The sequence below is a fragment of the Littorina saxatilis genome, linkage group LG15 (genome assembly GCF_037325665.1).
Source record: "Littorina saxatilis isolate snail1 linkage group LG15, US_GU_Lsax_2.0, whole genome shotgun sequence".
Lineage (NCBI taxonomy): Eukaryota > Metazoa > Mollusca > Gastropoda > Littorinimorpha > Littorinidae > Littorina > Littorina saxatilis.
The window spans coordinates 1,693,611-1,710,634 of NC_090259.1; the positions used below are offsets into that span (position 1 = coordinate 1,693,611).

The window sequence follows — 17,024 nt, forward strand, 5'->3', positions numbered from 1 at the left end:
TTTGTTTGTTACTTCGTTAGTTAGTTAAAAACGTTGTGTTTCGTCGGTCCATTTGTTTGTTGCTTCGTTAGTTAGTTAAAAACGTTGTGTTTCGTCGGTCCATTTGTTTGTTGCTTCGTTAGTTAGTTAAAAACGTTGTGTTTCGTCGGTCCATTTGTTTGTTGCTTCGTTAGTTAGTTAGTTAAAAACGTTGTGTTTCGTCGGTCCATTTGTTTGTTGCTTCGTTAGTTAGTTAAAAACGTTGTGTTTCGTCGGTCCATTTGTTTGTTACTTCGTTAGTTAGTTAAAAACGTTGTGTTTCGTCGGTCCATTTGTTTGTTGCTTCGTTAGTTAGTTAGTTAAAAACGTTGTGTTTCGTCGGTCCATTTGTTTGTTACTTCGTTAGTTAGTTAAAAACGTTGTGTTTCGTCGGTCCATTTGTTTGTTACTTCGTTAGTTAGTTAGTTAAAAACGTTGTGTTTCGTCGGTCCATTTGTTTGTTACTTCGTTAGTTAGTTAAAAACGTTGTGTTTCGTCGGTCCATTTGTTTGTTGCTTCGTTAGTTAGTTAAAAACGTTGTGTTTCGTCGGTCCATTTGTTTGTTGCTTCGTTAGTTAGTTAAAAACGTTGTGTTTCGTCGGTCCATTTGTTTGTTGCTTCGTTAGTTAGTTAAAAACGTTCTGTTTCGTCGGTCCATTTGTTTGTTGCTTCGTTAGTTAGTTAGTTAAAAACGTTGTGTTTCGTCGGTCCATTTGTTTGTTGCTTCGTTAGTTAGTTAGTTAAAAACGTTGTGTTTCGTCGGTCCATTTGTTTGTTGCTTCGTTAGTTAGTTAGTTAAAAACGTTGTGTTTCGTCGGTCCATTTGTTTGTTGCTTCGTTAGTTAGTTAGTTAAAAACGTTGTGTTTCGTCGGTCCATTTGTTTGTTGCTTCGTTAGTTAGTTAGTTAAAAACGTTGTGTTTCGTCGGTCCATTTGTTTGTTGCTTCGTTAGTTAGTTAGTTAAAAACGTTGTGTTTCGTCGGTCCATTTGTTTGTTGCTTCGTTAGTTAGTTAGTTAAAAACGTTGTGTTTCGTCGGTCCATTTGTTTGTTACTTCGTTAGTTAGTTAAAAACGTTGTGTTTCGTCGGTCCATTTGTTTGTTGCTTCGTTAGTTAGTTAAAAACGTTGTGTTTCGTCGGTCCATTTGTTTGTTGCTTCGTTAGTTAGTTAAAAACGTTGTGTTTCGTCGGTCCATTTGTTTGTTGCTTCGTTAGTTAGTTAGTTAAAAACGTTGTGTTTCGTCGGTCCATTTGTTTGTTGCTTCGTTAGTTAGTTAGTTAAAAACGTTGTGTTTCGTCGGTCCATTTGTTTGTTGCTTCGTTAGTTAGTTAAAAACGTTGTGTTTCGTCGGTCCATTTGTTTGTTGCTTCGTTAGTTAGTTAGTTAAAAACGTTGTGTTTCGTCGGTCCATTTGTTTGTTGCTTCGTTAGTTAGTTAGTTAAAAACGTTGTGTTTCGTCGGTCCATTTGTTTGTTGCTTCGTTAGTTAGTTAAAAACGTTGTGTTTCGTCGGTCCATTTGTTTGTTACTTCGTTAGTTAGTTAGTTAAAAACGTTGTGTTTCGTCGGTCCATTTGTTTGTTGCTTCGTTAGTTAGTTAAAAACGTTCTGTTTCGTCGGTCCATTTGTTTGTTACTTCGTTAGTTAGTTAAAAACGTTGTGTTTCGTCGGTCCATTTGTTTGTTGCTTCGTTAGTTAGTTAAAAACGTTGTGTTTCGTCGGTCCATTTGTTTGTTACTTCGTTAGTTAGTTAAAAACGTTGTGTTTCGTCGGTCCATTTGTTTGTTGCTTCGTTAGTTAGTTAAAAACGTTCTGTTTCGTCGGTCCATTTGTTTGTTGCTTCGTTAGTTAGTTAAAAACGTTGTGTTTCGTCGGTCCATTTGTTTGTTACTTCGTTAGTTAGTTAAAAACGTTGTGTTTCGTCGGTCCATTTGTTTGTTACTTCGTTAGTTAGTTAAAAACGTTGTGTTTCGTCGGTCCATTTGTTTGTTACTTCGTTAGTTAGTTAAAAACGTTGTGTTTCGTCGGTCCATTTGTTTGTTACTTCGTTAGTTAGTAAAAAACGTTGTAACACAAAGGCTAAGAGATCAATTCCTGCAGGAATGGAACATTGACGTGAATGCCAACAGCTTGTGTTTTAATTACAGAATATATAAACAGGATTTTTGTCTGGAAAGGTATTTGCTTTGGTTGCCTAGGAAATTCCAAGTTAAATTAGCAAAATTTAGAACAAGCAATCATAAGTTGCCAATACATCAGCACAGATTTTTTAATGCTCATAGAAATAAAAGATTGTGTGATATGTGCGATGAAAATGAATTAGGTGATGAGTTTCACTATTTGTTCATTTGTACCGACGAAAGTATAGTGTCTGAAAGAAGAAAATTAATTAGTCCTTATTACCGATCTCACCCAAATTGTTTAAAATATGAACAGTTAATGAATTGTAAATCTAAGATAAAACTAATGAAGCTAGCAAGATTTGTAGCCCATGTTATGATTTTAGTATGTTAGCGTTACATCTAGTTTCTTTATTGGTATGTATATGTGTGTAATACATGCTTTTGTTTTGTTTTGTGTTTTTACAAAAGATGCATGGCATAATGGTATTGCCAATTTATTTCGGCTGTATATTATCGGTCTCCGATTAATGTATACATATTATCCGTCTGATTTCTTACCTGATTTTGTGAAACCTATTTTTCTTTTCTTTTTGTTTGTATGTATGGAAGTGTATATTGCCAATTTATTTTGGTTGCATAGTATTGTTGTATTTGTTCGCTCAATTTGTATACATATATTAACTGTCTGATTTGTTACCTTTTTTTTGTTAAAGTTATATCTTTGTTTCAAAGTCCCCCCCCCCCCCCCCTCCCCGCGCCCGCGGGTTAGGGGGAAGACTTACGAATACGAATACGAATACGAATACTTTATTATCTCATACAGAGAAATTTCAGTGTGGTGCACATTAAAAGACAAAACAAATAATAAGACAACAGATAAAAATACCATACGAAGCATACTACACTCGCGCACGCATATGTACACTAACAGGAATAGTAACATGATTCCAAATAGGTAAATTGCCGTCAGCTTTAGCTAAAAGTTTACCGCTAAAAACTATCATTATCACAGGACTAGATATGTCATTGAACAATATTTATCACAGGACTAGTCATTCGAGGGTTATCACACTCAGCATAAGGGTGCACATCAAAGAATATAAAAAATATTCATCACAGAAATCAGTGCATATGTTCACCGGCACACATACTAGTTTTAATTAACTTAGGTATTTAAAAAGCCAATTGACTTTGGAATAAAACTGTTCTTAGTTCTGAGCGTGCGGAATTAATTTACCCGATGCTCCCCAGCATGTCGTAAGAGGCGACTAACGGATTCCGTTTCTCCTTTTACCCTTGTTAAGTGTTTCTTGTATAGAATATAGTTAATTTTCCCCGAGTACGCAGTACTAGGGTCCTGCAGACTTTAATTGTGTGTGTGTGCGTGTGTCTGTCTCGACTTAACAGCTTATTGCTAACCCTAACCCTAACCTCAATCCAAACTAATGATGGAAAAGGACAGGGATGAGAGGGGGGGACTAACAAGATGGCTCACGGGGAGAAGATTTGTCTATATCCAAATCCCTGACCAGCCCCTCCCCACCAAGATAAACATTGGCTCGGCGACAGCTTCTCTGTACCACAGAGAACAAAAATTCTCTCCAGAACACACCACTTGTTCTCGATGCCTCGTCAAGGGGCATTACGCTTCCTCGTGCCCCGAGGAAGTTGTCTGCAAGACCTGCCGTCGTACCGGCCACAAGAGTGGCCACCCCTCCTGCTCCCTCCTACGTGACGTCAGGGAGGCTCAGGCACCTGCTTCGGAGCAGCTCCCCGCGGAAGTGTCCCCGTCTGAAGACTCTGCTGAAGACGGCGCCAGCGCGGCAGCGACCCAGTTCTCTACCCCTGAAACACCATCGTCTCGTCCCACGCGTGCAATCAAGCAGTCGAAACTTGCCTTTCACAGGTCCCAGTCCTGCCCGAGAGAAAAGCGCCCGCTTAGCTCCCCTGTGGACAACGATGCAGCCAAGGCTGCTAGACGGGATGACCTACCCCTTGGCCCGACTACATCATCTCTCGAGGAGCAGTGTGACGTTGCAGCCGAGATCACCTAGCCCCTGGCTGGCGCCAACTGGACGGATTTTGGAGGAAACGACCTGGCTACGCTCTATGGACTCTGATTTTTGAACTCGACTCGACTGAAATCAATGTTGATATGTCATCATGGATGATTTAAAGATAACAAGTATTAATATTCATGGACTGAGAAATACGACAAAGAGGAAGACTTTTTTTCGATATTTAAAGAAACTATCGTTCGATATCATTTGTGTGCAGGAATCATATGTACATGAAACCGATATTACAGTTTGGGAAAAAGAATGGGGAGGTCAAATGTTTTATTGTTGTGGTACAAAACACAGTATGGGACAAATCATTTTTATTAAAAAGAGTTTTCAGTATCCTGTGACGTGTATTTATCGAAATAGCAGGATTTTGACGGTACGAATTTCTCTGCAGAATGAGGACGTTTGTATCTCGAATGTATATGCTCCAACGATTGGTAAAGACAAATATCATTTTTTTGAAAAGTTGGAAAAGCACATTCAGTCGCTGAATATGTTGAACTACATAGTGTGTGGAGATTTTAACTGCGTAATTGATAATGAAGAAGACATTATTAGTGGAGAAAAACATAATGTGGGGGATGTTAATCGCTTTAAAAAGTTCTTGGAAAATAGTGAGTTAAATGATATGTGGAGGTTATTCTGGCCACAGGAAAGGGAATTTACGTGGTCAAGAAAAAATCCTTTCATTGCTCGCAGATTGGATTACATTTTTGTTTCCGACTCTGTGCTAAATAATATTAGAGACTGTAATATATGTTCCGTTGCACAATCCGACCATAGGTCGGTTAACATAACATATAAATTATGTTCATTTCAGCGTGGTCCATCATATTGGAAATTTAATGATAGTTTGTTAAAGGATCATATCTTTGTTGATGAATTGAATCTGATGTTGGAAGAATTTGAGATACAAGATGAAATAAGGGAGGATCACGTAAAATGGGACTTGTGTAAGATTAAAATAAGAGAATTTTGTATTCGGTACAGTAAGGAAAAAAATAGATGTAAGTTTAATAGACATGGGGAATTGTTGGAAAATTTGAATAGGATTGACAAAGCCCTTGTTTTAGATCAAGATAATAACGAATTGTTGATGGAAAAAGATAAAGTAAAAGCTGAACTGGAAATTCATTCAATACAGGAAGCTAAGGGAGCCCAAACTAGGTCCCGAATTAAATTTATTGAAGAAGGAGAAAAAAATACAAAGTATTTTCTCAATATGGAAAAAACACACTCGAACGCGAAAATTATGGATCGTCTTGCTAAAGCAGATGGTCAGGTGATAACAAATCAGGATGATATTTTGACTGAACAAGTCCAGTTTTTGGCTCACGTAAGTGTAGCCTATGCGATGATAAACTTTGTCTGTCTGTGCGTGCGTGCGTGCGTGCGTGCGTGCGTGTGTGTGTGTGTGATAGAAACTTTAACATTTCCGAGTCTATGGATAAAGCTCGCATAAGAAGATTACGTCTCGGTCAAAAGTGTTTGACGTGTGTCATAGAAACTATTTGAAGACGTCACATTATGACGTAAGAGGGTTAGACGTCACGCAAAAGAATTACTGAAAGTCTCGGTCATTGTTATTGTGAGCGGGCCGAGACTATTTCTTGCACAGTTTCACCTATGCTTACTGTGTGTGTGTGTGTGTGTGTGTGTGTGTGTGTGTGTATATGTGTGACGGAGTGATTGAGTTTGTGTTACTGTTTGTTGATTTCTTACGTGAGCCTTGAAGGCTTCGCCTCTTGTTTAGAAGGAGATACGAAAAAAATATTGAGTTTGATGAAAATTTGGTTGAACAGTTTTTGGATGGTGTTGAAGTCCCTCAATTAACAGAACAGCAGAAGACTGGAATTGATAGTCCGATCAATTTAACAGAATTGTCGACATCCTTAAAAAATATGAAAAACGGTTCCTCCCCTGGATGTGATGGTATTACAACCTCCTTTATGAAGTTCTTCTGGTGTAAAATAAAACACATGGTATTGAACTCCTTTCATGCATCTTTTTTAAAGGGAGAATTAACCGTCACACAAAAACGGGCAATAATGATATTAATTCATAAGGGTAAACAGTTACCAAGGGACGACCTTAATAATTGGCGACCGATTTCACTATTAAACACTGATTATAAAATATTGGCGAAGACTCTTTCAGTTCGCCTATCTAAAGTCATTTTAGATATTATTGGTGAAGATCAGTATGGTTTTTTGAAGGGTCGAACCATTAGTTCAGCGATCCGGCAAATAGACGATTTAGTGTCGTATGTAAACGAATATAATAAACCTGGGTTCCTTGTAGCACTGGACTATAAAGCTGCATTTGACACGATTTCCAAAGAGTATATTGTGTATGCTTTTAAACGATTTAACTTTGGTGCCGTCTTTGTAAGATGGGTAGAGATTCTATTGTATAAATCGGAAAGTTGTATCAATTTTATGGGCTGGTTATCGGAATGTATTGAATTGAACGCAGGTATCAGACAGGGCTGTTCTTTTTCACCGATGGCCTTCATCCTTGCATTAGAATTGTTGGCCTTGAAAATTCGAAATGATGGTTCAATTAAGGGTCTGCCTCTGCCAAAAGAAACTAATGATAATTATGATATGTTCTTTAAGATATTATTATATGCTGATGATGTGACCCTATTTCTGAACGATATGGATGAGTTAAAAAACGCATTAACCCTTGTTACCTATTTTTCCAAATTCTCTGGTTTGGCAATGAATAGACAAAAAACTGAAATCATGGCCTTGGGCAGTAATAAATATGGTAATGAAAATGAGTGCGGGTTAAGGTGGACTACAAAAGTGAAGATTTTGGGAATTTATTTCAGTAGCTCCTCATCGGTCTCTGAGATTGAAGAAAACTGGACAAGCCGTATTGAAAATATACGACGCAACATTGTAAAATGGTTTAAACGAAATTGTAGTATCATGGGGAAAATATGCATAGTGAAATCTCTTTTGTTATCGCAGATTATTTATCCGTTGCAAGCACTGGTAATACCCGAAAAGGTATTGACTGAGATAAATACTATGTTTTACAGATTTATTTGGAAAAAACGATTTTCAAACACTAAGGCATTTGAGAAAGTTAAAAGAAAAGTGATGTGTCAAGAGTTTCCTGATGGGGGTTTAAAAATGATTGATGTCATTGATATGCAGTCCTCTTGTTTGTTGTCCTGGGCGGCAAATTTATTGAACGAAAAGCAGGAAAGATGGAAACAGATACCGATACATATGTTTTCGAAGCTTGGCGAAAGGTTGTGTTGCTTCCAATCTAACACCACGGTAAAAATTTTTAAAGGATTGGGATTAATTAAAAATGTATTTTGGAAACAAGTTTTAATTTGTTGGTTGAAAAATAAGGACATGATTCAGAGAGCAGTAGGTGGAGACATGTTATTAAGTGATACGTGTTTATGGAACAGCAAGGATATAATCTATTGCGGCCAAACCCTGTTTTTTAGCGACTGGATTAAAGCAGGCGTTTGTCGAGTAAAGGATGTATATGTTGGTAATGAGATTGTGCCCTTTAATATTATGCAGCAGAAGGTTGGATGTAAGCCCACAAGATTCTTTGAATATAGGGTGATTTGTACAGCAGTTAAAGCAGCAACACTACGCTCTGCAAATGGAAATGTATGTGGATTCAACGATTTAAAGAACCTGAGTAAGCCTTGTCAATTTCGCAAATTAATTATAAAGGAAAAATATGTGGAGCCGGTTGTAGTTAAATTTTGGGAACATAAATTTGATTTCAGGCCGGGAAAAGAGCAATGGTTAATGGTAAACAAAGTAACCACTGAAACAAGATTGCGAATGTTGCATTGGAAAATATTGCACAATATTTACCCCACAAATATTTTATTGTATAAAATAGGCATTTCCGTGAGTAATTGCTGTACTCACTGTGAGAACGAAATTGATTATATTGAACATTTTTTTTACTTTTGCCCGAAAATTATGTCCATTTGGAAATGTGTTGAGGATAAAGTGAATTGTAAATATAATATGATTATTAAAATTACCGTAAAGGAAGTTTTTTTGGGCGTATTTGAAAATTCACAAAGTTCCAAGGCACTAATAAGTTATGTGAATTATTTGATTGTGATAGCCAAAATGTGTGTTGGTATTTATAGATATGGCTCCCCTCTGGATATTGTATGCATTTTTGAGAGGGAATTGTTATATAGAAAAGTTGCTTAAAATACACTTAGATATAGTAATGTTAATGTTATAGTAAAAACATTACTTAAAAAAAAAAAAAAAAAAAAAAAAAAAATCAATGAAGAAGGATGCTCCCCGCCAACAACAACAACAACAACAACAACAACAACAAAACAAAGGCAAAAAAGAAAGCGTTGAAGCAGCCTGCATGCAACTGAGATTTAAAAAAAAAAACAAGAAAAAAAAACAAAAAACAAAAAAAAAAAAAAAAAACAGCTTATTGCTGGGAAACTACTGGGCGCAGTTCGTTCAAAAGTTGATACACTAACTTGATAATAGGTCCGATTGATCGTATTAAAACTTCATAATGTTACCTGGGACCTAAATGCCAAATAAATCACAAACACCACTCTTAACGGTGGGAGTTACACGTCCCGCAGTGACGAGAAAAGCATGATTTCAGTGCAAGCCAGACAACGGGTGGGGAAATGGTCTCGGCAAAGAAATTACAATGCAGGGTTTGGTCTCGGTGAAAGAGAGACAGGGAGCACGAGAGAGTCTATGGCCAAAGTGATCCGGGTTCGATTCCCGGCATGGGCGGTCTATTTTTTTTATTTTATTTTTTTTTTTTTTTAATTCTTGTTTACTATTGTTTATTATGAACGTTTTAATGTTTTATTTTACTCTAATAATTTTTGTAATTGTGTAAAATAAATTAAATTTTTTTTTTTTAATCCACTTGCACAAGACAAAAACTTTCATACTGGGGGAGCGAGCGAGTCTGAAGAGTACTCGGGTCCAGCGCCAGCGTTTTTTATTGTAAAGATTTTAGTCAAGCAGTATGTAAGAAATGTTAAGTCCTTTGTACTGGAAACTTGCATTCTCCCAGTAAGGTAATATATTGTACTACGTTGCAAGCCCCTGGAGCAAATTTTTGATTAGTGCTTTTGTGAACAAGAAACAATTGACAAGTGGCTCTATCCCATCTCCCCCCTTTCCCCGTCGCGATATAACCTTCGTGGTTGAAAACGACGTTAAACACCAAATAAAGTAAAGTAAAGTTTCAAAGCCCTCTGGTCCCAAAACAATAAAATACTTGACTTGACTTGTTAGGTTGTTAGTTAATTAGTTAGTTAGTTAGTCAGTTGGTTAGTCAGTTGGTTAGTCAGTAAGTTAGTTAGTCACTTAGTTTTTTAGTCAGTCAGTTATTTTATTAGTACGTTAGTCATACCCCTAGGTAGCAACCAGATTAGTTCACCCTTGCATGTGCAAGTGAAGGAGTGAATGTGCTAGCGAGTGAGTGACCGATTATTGCTTTTATTTCTTAAAAAATACAAATAAAAGACATCCTCGTTGATAAAAATCCCATGCTTATAGACGAGCTTCACAATGCCAAATGAAATTACTTTTAATCGAACACAAAAAGCTGATAACTTCTACTTACAATAGCCACAGCAGTCAGGCACAACAGAGCAAACTTGAACATGTTTGATGACGATTGGGACACACTTCCTCACGAACCTGAACAAAAGGATTCTGTTTTTATCGAAAACTCAATGGGTGTTTTATAAGCAAAAAGGTCACATGATAAGGACGGTCTTACGGGGGTTCTCAAACTGGGACAATCGTGTTCAACTACTAAACATACATTCATAAAAAAAAGAAATAATAAGAAAAAATATGAACAAACTACGAACACGCCCAGTACTTATACTCATTCTAACCCGCCCATTCATGTATTATCTTTACACATATTATCATGTATTATCTTTACACATATTATCATGTATTATCTTTACACAGATTATCATGTATTATCTTTACACATACTATCATGTATTATCTTTACACATACTATCATGTATTATCTTTACACATATTATCATGTATTATCTTTACACATATTATCATGTATTATCTTTACACATATTATCATGTATTATCTTTACACAGATTATCATGTATGATTAGTGTAATACAAATAGGAAACATATTTGACAGAAAAGCTTTTCTTCTGAAAGAAATTCACATAGATTACTGCATTGACAGGATAAAAAGTAAAAACCCACTATCCCCTTCTCGCCCATTCTCTTCTCTCTGTGCACACCCCACCCCCCCTCTCTTCCTCTCTTTCTGTATCTATCTTTTAAAAGTGCTCTTAGAGACGACGTAGTGAATTAAGCTGTGTCTTTCTTTTCTCTCTCTCTTTCACACTCACGCCCATCACTCACCCACTCATCCCAACAAACACACACACACACACACACACACACACACACACACACACACACACACACACACACACACACATACACATACATACACACACACACACACACACACACATACACACACACACACACACACACACACACACACACACACACACACACACACGCAAGCACGCAGGCACACACACACACACACACACACACACACACACACGCAAGCACGCAGGCACACACACACACACACACACACACACACACACACACACACACACACACACACACACACACACACATACACACAGATGTGATCATCGACCTGCCCTCTTGGCAAAATGACCAAATAAATATACGCGCCACAGAGGCGCCACGAGGTTGGGACATGCATACCTTCTCTGATTTAGCACATAAATTGTACCCCAATCCGTCTCAGGGACATGCATACCTTCTCTGATTTAGCACATAAAGTGTACCCCAATCCGTCTCAGGGACATGCATACCTTCTCTGATTTAGCACATAAAGTGTACCCCAATCCGTCTCAGGGACATGCATACCTTCTCTGATTTAGCACATAAAGTGTACCCCAATCCGTCTCAGGGACATGCATACCTTCTCTGATTTAGCACATACAGTGTACACCAATCCGTCCCAGCTCTCCCTCTCAATGGTCTTTTATCTCCTCAGAATCGAGTCAGCCAGAGAAAGACCATTGAGAGGGAGAGCGCACAGTAAAGCATATATGGCATGCACTTCGGTGGACCAGTGCCATCATCTTCATAACAAGAGATGCAGATCATATTTTCTTATGTTTAAGTATAGCTGTTAGCAAAAGTATTTGACGATTCTTGGGTACGACTTTCGTGTTTAATCCTATTAGCTTGTGTACAGCCCCAAAATCTGTTTTATTTTGATTTATCATTTATAGTTTGAATTTTTTTTTCAATGGAATTAGTCCAAATGTAAATACATCTAAGGTTGCAATATTGTTTTTTTGTATATACCCTTAAAACTACCTCTTCGTGTAAACAAAATTTAATTGTAAAAAGAAGTGTTTGTTCAAGGGAGATAATTTGAAGCGAATTTTTTTTTAAATCAGTAAAACTGCGTAGTGACATCCTCAATTAAATAAAAAGAATAAGGAATAAAGGTATACACACAGGTTGTACCCATTTTCTTGATTGCACTGCTTTTAAGTAGAAAGCTTTTTTTCTCAGAATTATTTTACAAATAAAATTCAAGGGAGGCAATTGATATGATAAAAAGGAAGAATTTTTTTTCTTAGAATACTGTACACATTTAGTAAAGTATAATTTACAAGACAAAACACAGGGTTTTTTGGTTTTTTTTCTGTGCCTACTACTTGACAAGAGAACCACGAGATTTGTGCAGATTATTTAAAATTTTCTGTACAGTATATTTTACAAAGACAGATCCATACAATATATATAATTTTGTAATAGATGTTTTCAATTTGTAGGTATGGTTTTTTTTTTTAAATCAACAGTTCGGATAGCCACAACAAGTGTGTATGTCTTGTGATTTGAGAGCTTTAGCACTGGATGCTTAGAATCCTCTTGATCATTTACTTCAGTAGGTAAAGCCACCTTCTCCAAAATCTTCTCTCCTATTCTGTGCTTACTACAGTGGGTTTGACAAGAGAACCACGAGATTTGTTTTTGTACATATGTTGCTTTTATTCTGTACACTTTAATGATTTAATCCTATGTGCACATTTTTTTTTAACTGTGTTTTTGTTTTTGTTTTCCTGTATTCAAAGTGTGTATGGAAACCACAACCTGTCACAGCAGTATTATTAATCTGGATCTCCCTGCTAAGAACGTAATTAACAGAACGTGTGCATGTAGCTAAAGAACTTAAAAAGAATTTCTGCTACTTCACTCAAAATACGTCCATCCTCACACTCATATTTTCTTAAAATAATATTTCTTCATACAAACATGTTTGCGAATTATTCAATTTTGCGTAAAATATTCAATTACGATTTCTTTGTGTGTTGCAAAATTATGTAATAAAATTATGCAAGATCAAATTCAAAACAGCAATAAAGCTGCTGACAGCAGAATACCTCTGTTGACTTCTCTATCTGTTGGGTCAAACTATGCCACAGGCATGTTTCTTCTAGTAGCTCAATATTACGTGATACAGTCTCAAAGACAGAACAACGCAATAACCTTTTTTTGTGTAGATTCGATTGACTTTTTCCTGAAATAAAATATTCATGAAGCGGGTTCTGACTGAGTTAATATATTTCTGGAAAGCTGAACAACGCAATGCGTCTGTGACTGGTGAAGAAGCAGAGCTGGAGCTTTTTGTATTGTTTGTCGTTGGTTTTATTACACACGCACTCACATACGGTCAACAAAATGTTGCATGTTCCTGCTTGACAAACAAATGCCTGCATACATGTGTGCACGTTCGAACGTACAAACATTCATACCTGTGCAAACAATCTGCCACTTCAAGTTCAACACCCAAACCCCACACATTCCTCCAAAAGGAGTCTGAAATACTGGCATTTGTGGTATTGAACGAGGACCTCAACTTCCATTGTCTAGTGCATGTGGGTCTCATGTTGTACGTGTGAAACCACTTACTTAAAAAAGAAAAAATCGTGTAAGCTTATCAACAAAAAAACGAACAATTATATTCTTAAACAAACTGGTTAGAATAGCAGATTTAGGAGAATGCAATGCAAGGAACATCTTTATCTAATTCGGTCGATGCTTAGATCTAGAAAAGCACCCACTTATTCCAGTATAATAGAGAGAAAAAATCCAATTGAAAAAGTTCCAGATCTAGACAAGGCAGCACTAGCAGCAATTTTAGCTAGCAAAATCGAACTTGCCCTGCAGTCATGCAAGGTCGAACCACTTTCCCTGCCTAGTGGGGGTTTGGCGGGTAGAGGGCCGGTGCTGGCACACTCGGAGTGAAACGACATGTCACCTACTTCGATAGGTTCTCCGGATTTACGTGTACAAACAGCGTCCGGGTTTACCGCTTCGATTCTAAACCCTAGTTTCTCATGTTGGTAACAAACTGGCTATTTGTTTATCAGATGTGTCGTTGGTCCACATTAAATGATGCTAGAATGCAAGGTCGCAATCATTTGGTTATCAAACCAGGTTGTGTTCTTTTTTTCATCACCTTTTTCCGCGCAAACAGTTTTGCGCCATTTCTTTTGCGCAGACTGGGCGGGACAGGAAGCGGAAGCGCATCACTATTTCTGATTGGACAATGATGCCGACGCCCACTTGACCCCCACTACAATGTCAAGGTCGGAAAGTCGTGAATAGCGTTCACGGGATACCTCCAGCTTCGCTGGGATTAATTGTTTTTTATACAACTCCTGTAATGCAACCGAGGGGTGGATTAAATCTAGTTGATTATTTTTAGACAAGTGAGAAATTAGAACGAACTACTTTGATTACACCAAAATCACACGTGGATTATTCGAAGTAAGAATAAAGAGGGCTAACAAATAATCAATACTAGAATTTATTTTTAGAACATGACATCATTTGAAACCCAGACGATTGGGTGATTGGACCCTGTTGCGGAAGAATACAACGTTGACTCAAAACTGTAACAACAATGGCTGACGTGTATAAAGTACACGCATACCTCGCCAGGTTTGTTTTTGTGACTAGTCGACAGACGATGCCATTTGCTTTGTGTGTGTTTTTGTTGTTGCTTACTGTACATGACATACATTACGTGTAAAATCCAGTTCTTTAACAGGCAACAAACCTTGCAAATTTCCAGAAGCTGCAATCTGAAGCGACCTATCTCTGATTCTAGCAGACGATCTCTCCAATGTTTAACACAAAATCAGCAAACTCTCCTGTCACATAGAACGTCCATTATATAGTGCAATGTTGAAATGAAGTTACCGGTCTGAAACATTTAGTCGTTTCTTCTGAGACAATCCTTGTTCTCTTATCATCTACAGATTTACCGCACTCTTCACCACGCGAATTCACAACAGAAGTCAGAATTTCGAACATACAATCTACGTAGGCAAGCATGATACGTCATGACGTCATATGATTCCTAGCATATTGACGTAATGCTAAACATCCGGTTATCCCGAGTTTTCTCCGTAATACATGTCCGTGGGTTTTTCAATGTTCGGTTATTTCCGTGGCTTCATGCGGAAAGGGAACCGTCGTCTGCAATCAGTCAACGACATGGACCATTCTGGTCCTTGTTGCTGACAAAAACATGATTTTAACACAGAATGTAATGTCAGAATAGCTATATAAACGCTATTGTGTTTTAATCGTAGCAATAGGGTCCGATATTTAGACGAGACAAGTATAATGCCGACGGGTCGGAGACTAAGAATAAAGTAAAACAATAGGGACTATTTGAATGACGCGCATTTGACACTCTGAGTGACTAGACTGAAATGAAATTGCCTACAAAATGTCGTCTGCATGACTGCATGTTCGACCCGTGTTGTTCTTTGTATAGATAGCTTAAGGTAGTTCACTGGACCCGTTAAATATAATTTGGTTTCTCCCAAAAGTTGGTTATTTTTTAAGTTCGATCTGTCTGCTATGCATTCAGCATAAAAAAAATATAGGGTAGTGGGTTCGTTTCGGAGCTATGAGTCTCGGAAGACAGTGCCCGTTTTGAATTTCGAAAAATGGGTATGTTTTGAAAACGGCCAATTACACAAACATCTGCATAGGAATAGTCATTTAAAAAATATCACCCAAAGCAGCAATGGGCAGGTAACGAAGTGCACTGGTAAACGAAAATGTTGCGCATACTCAAACTTTGTGACGTCACGTCTTTTGCCAGAGTTTATTTTAAATTTGTTCCTCATGTTGAGGTATTTTATTGCTGGTAGCCTGGAAATAAATTACGATTTGATGAGATGGGTTGTAAACGCAAGAGCGATCAAAACGGCATTAAAAAAAACAAAAAAAACGACAGGTTGGTAGTGTTTTTAGGGGGGGTTCACTCCCTTGATTAACCCCACCCTTTGCACTATTACTGTCCAGTGTGCCTCAGAAAAATATGTGTCACGATAATGTAAAGGGCTGTTGTCCGATCATTTGTCTCAGATATATGAGCCAACTAAATTATGTTTTTAAAAACCACTGTTACATATGACCTCTGTTGAAAGTCAAAGGTCACCGCAACTTTGAAAGGCCACAAGTCCGATTCAAATGTAATAAAAACGCCAATCAAAAGGTGGTCACTTGTTTGATACAAGTGTAATAATAAAAATTAATAATCAAGGCTTGGTTTATAATTTTGCTTAATAGTGCGTACTGTTATTTGTTACGGTTTGAAGGCTGGGACTTTTTGAGGGTGGAATTAAAGCAATTTTTCGCCTTATGGGCCCCTTATGCCTCGAAGGACTTCAATTATTGTATTATCTGCTGCCAGCGTACAGTAGAAAGAGGGCTGCATACACAAGACACTTGTTAATACTACTGGCTGTTATTCTAGTTCAAACACCGGTTTTAACATGTGGTATTCTGATGCAATCACGCTGTGAGCATCACGGGTTGGGAGACACTCTCTTACCTGCTACCGGAGCTTCAATGTTAGCTTTGGTGATTATTACGATGTCACTGGCAAAGAGAACGGCTTTGTACCGATTTCATTAGATGCCCACGTGTTTTTGACCTCGTGGTTGGTAGGCGGTGTCGTCATTTTCTGACGTCATTTGTTCTGGGCCGCGTCACCACACTTCCGCTGCCTGAAAAATGTGACGTTTGTTCTATTTACGTCATTCGAATGTTCGACGTGTTCTTCTTCTTCTTCTTCTTCTTCTGCGTTCCCTGTTCGATGTGTTCGAATTCCCAGCCTGCCAGGAAAAAATGGCGACACAACTCAGTGGCTTCCCTTTGTGTATGAAGAGTAATATCCCTGTCTCCATTTGACCTGCCTTAAACAATGACGACAACTCGTTGATTATTTTCCAGTAATCAACTCGTGGTCATTGTTTAAAGCCATATGTACTCGATGACTATACACGCTAATTGCTTTACCAACAGCTGGAGACATGCTAAATTAAGTTCCCTGCAAAATATTGTGGTCTAGGACCCCTTCAATGTTGAGATATGTTAATTTTCATTTTGATCTGGATCGTCCTATTTATAGATTTGCCAACAGAGGTAGCGTTGACGCAAGGGAAATAACTCCGCGTCTTTGTTTACATCCAAAGTTTTTGAGACTCTAAAACAAGCTGTAATGCATGTATATGGTCCGCGCATGGCGACATATCGTCATTACATGGTCTTATGGTGCGTTTGACATCGATTATGGGCAAACTACACTTTGTAAACACGGGAGCGCGTACATATGCCTTTAAGCTCTATATTATCGCTTCATTGGTATCGATCGTGTTTTTCTTTCAAAAACATTTGAATCTTAAAT

General features: G+C 37.7%; 1 protein-coding gene across 1 annotated transcript in view; it reads right to left on the reverse strand.

Annotated features, from left to right (window-relative positions):
• LOC138948176 (uncharacterized) overlaps positions 1-9,959 on the reverse strand; it is a 31,056-nt gene extending 21,097 nt beyond the window's left edge. The window contains exon 1 of the mRNA XM_070319671.1: positions 9,823-9,959. Coding sequence (XP_070175772.1) covers positions 9,823-9,864 — 42 coding nt within the window. The 5' untranslated portion in view covers positions 9,865-9,959. The remainder of the gene's footprint in view (positions 1-9,822) is intronic.
• Positions 9,960-17,024: the final 7,065 nt, after the last annotated feature.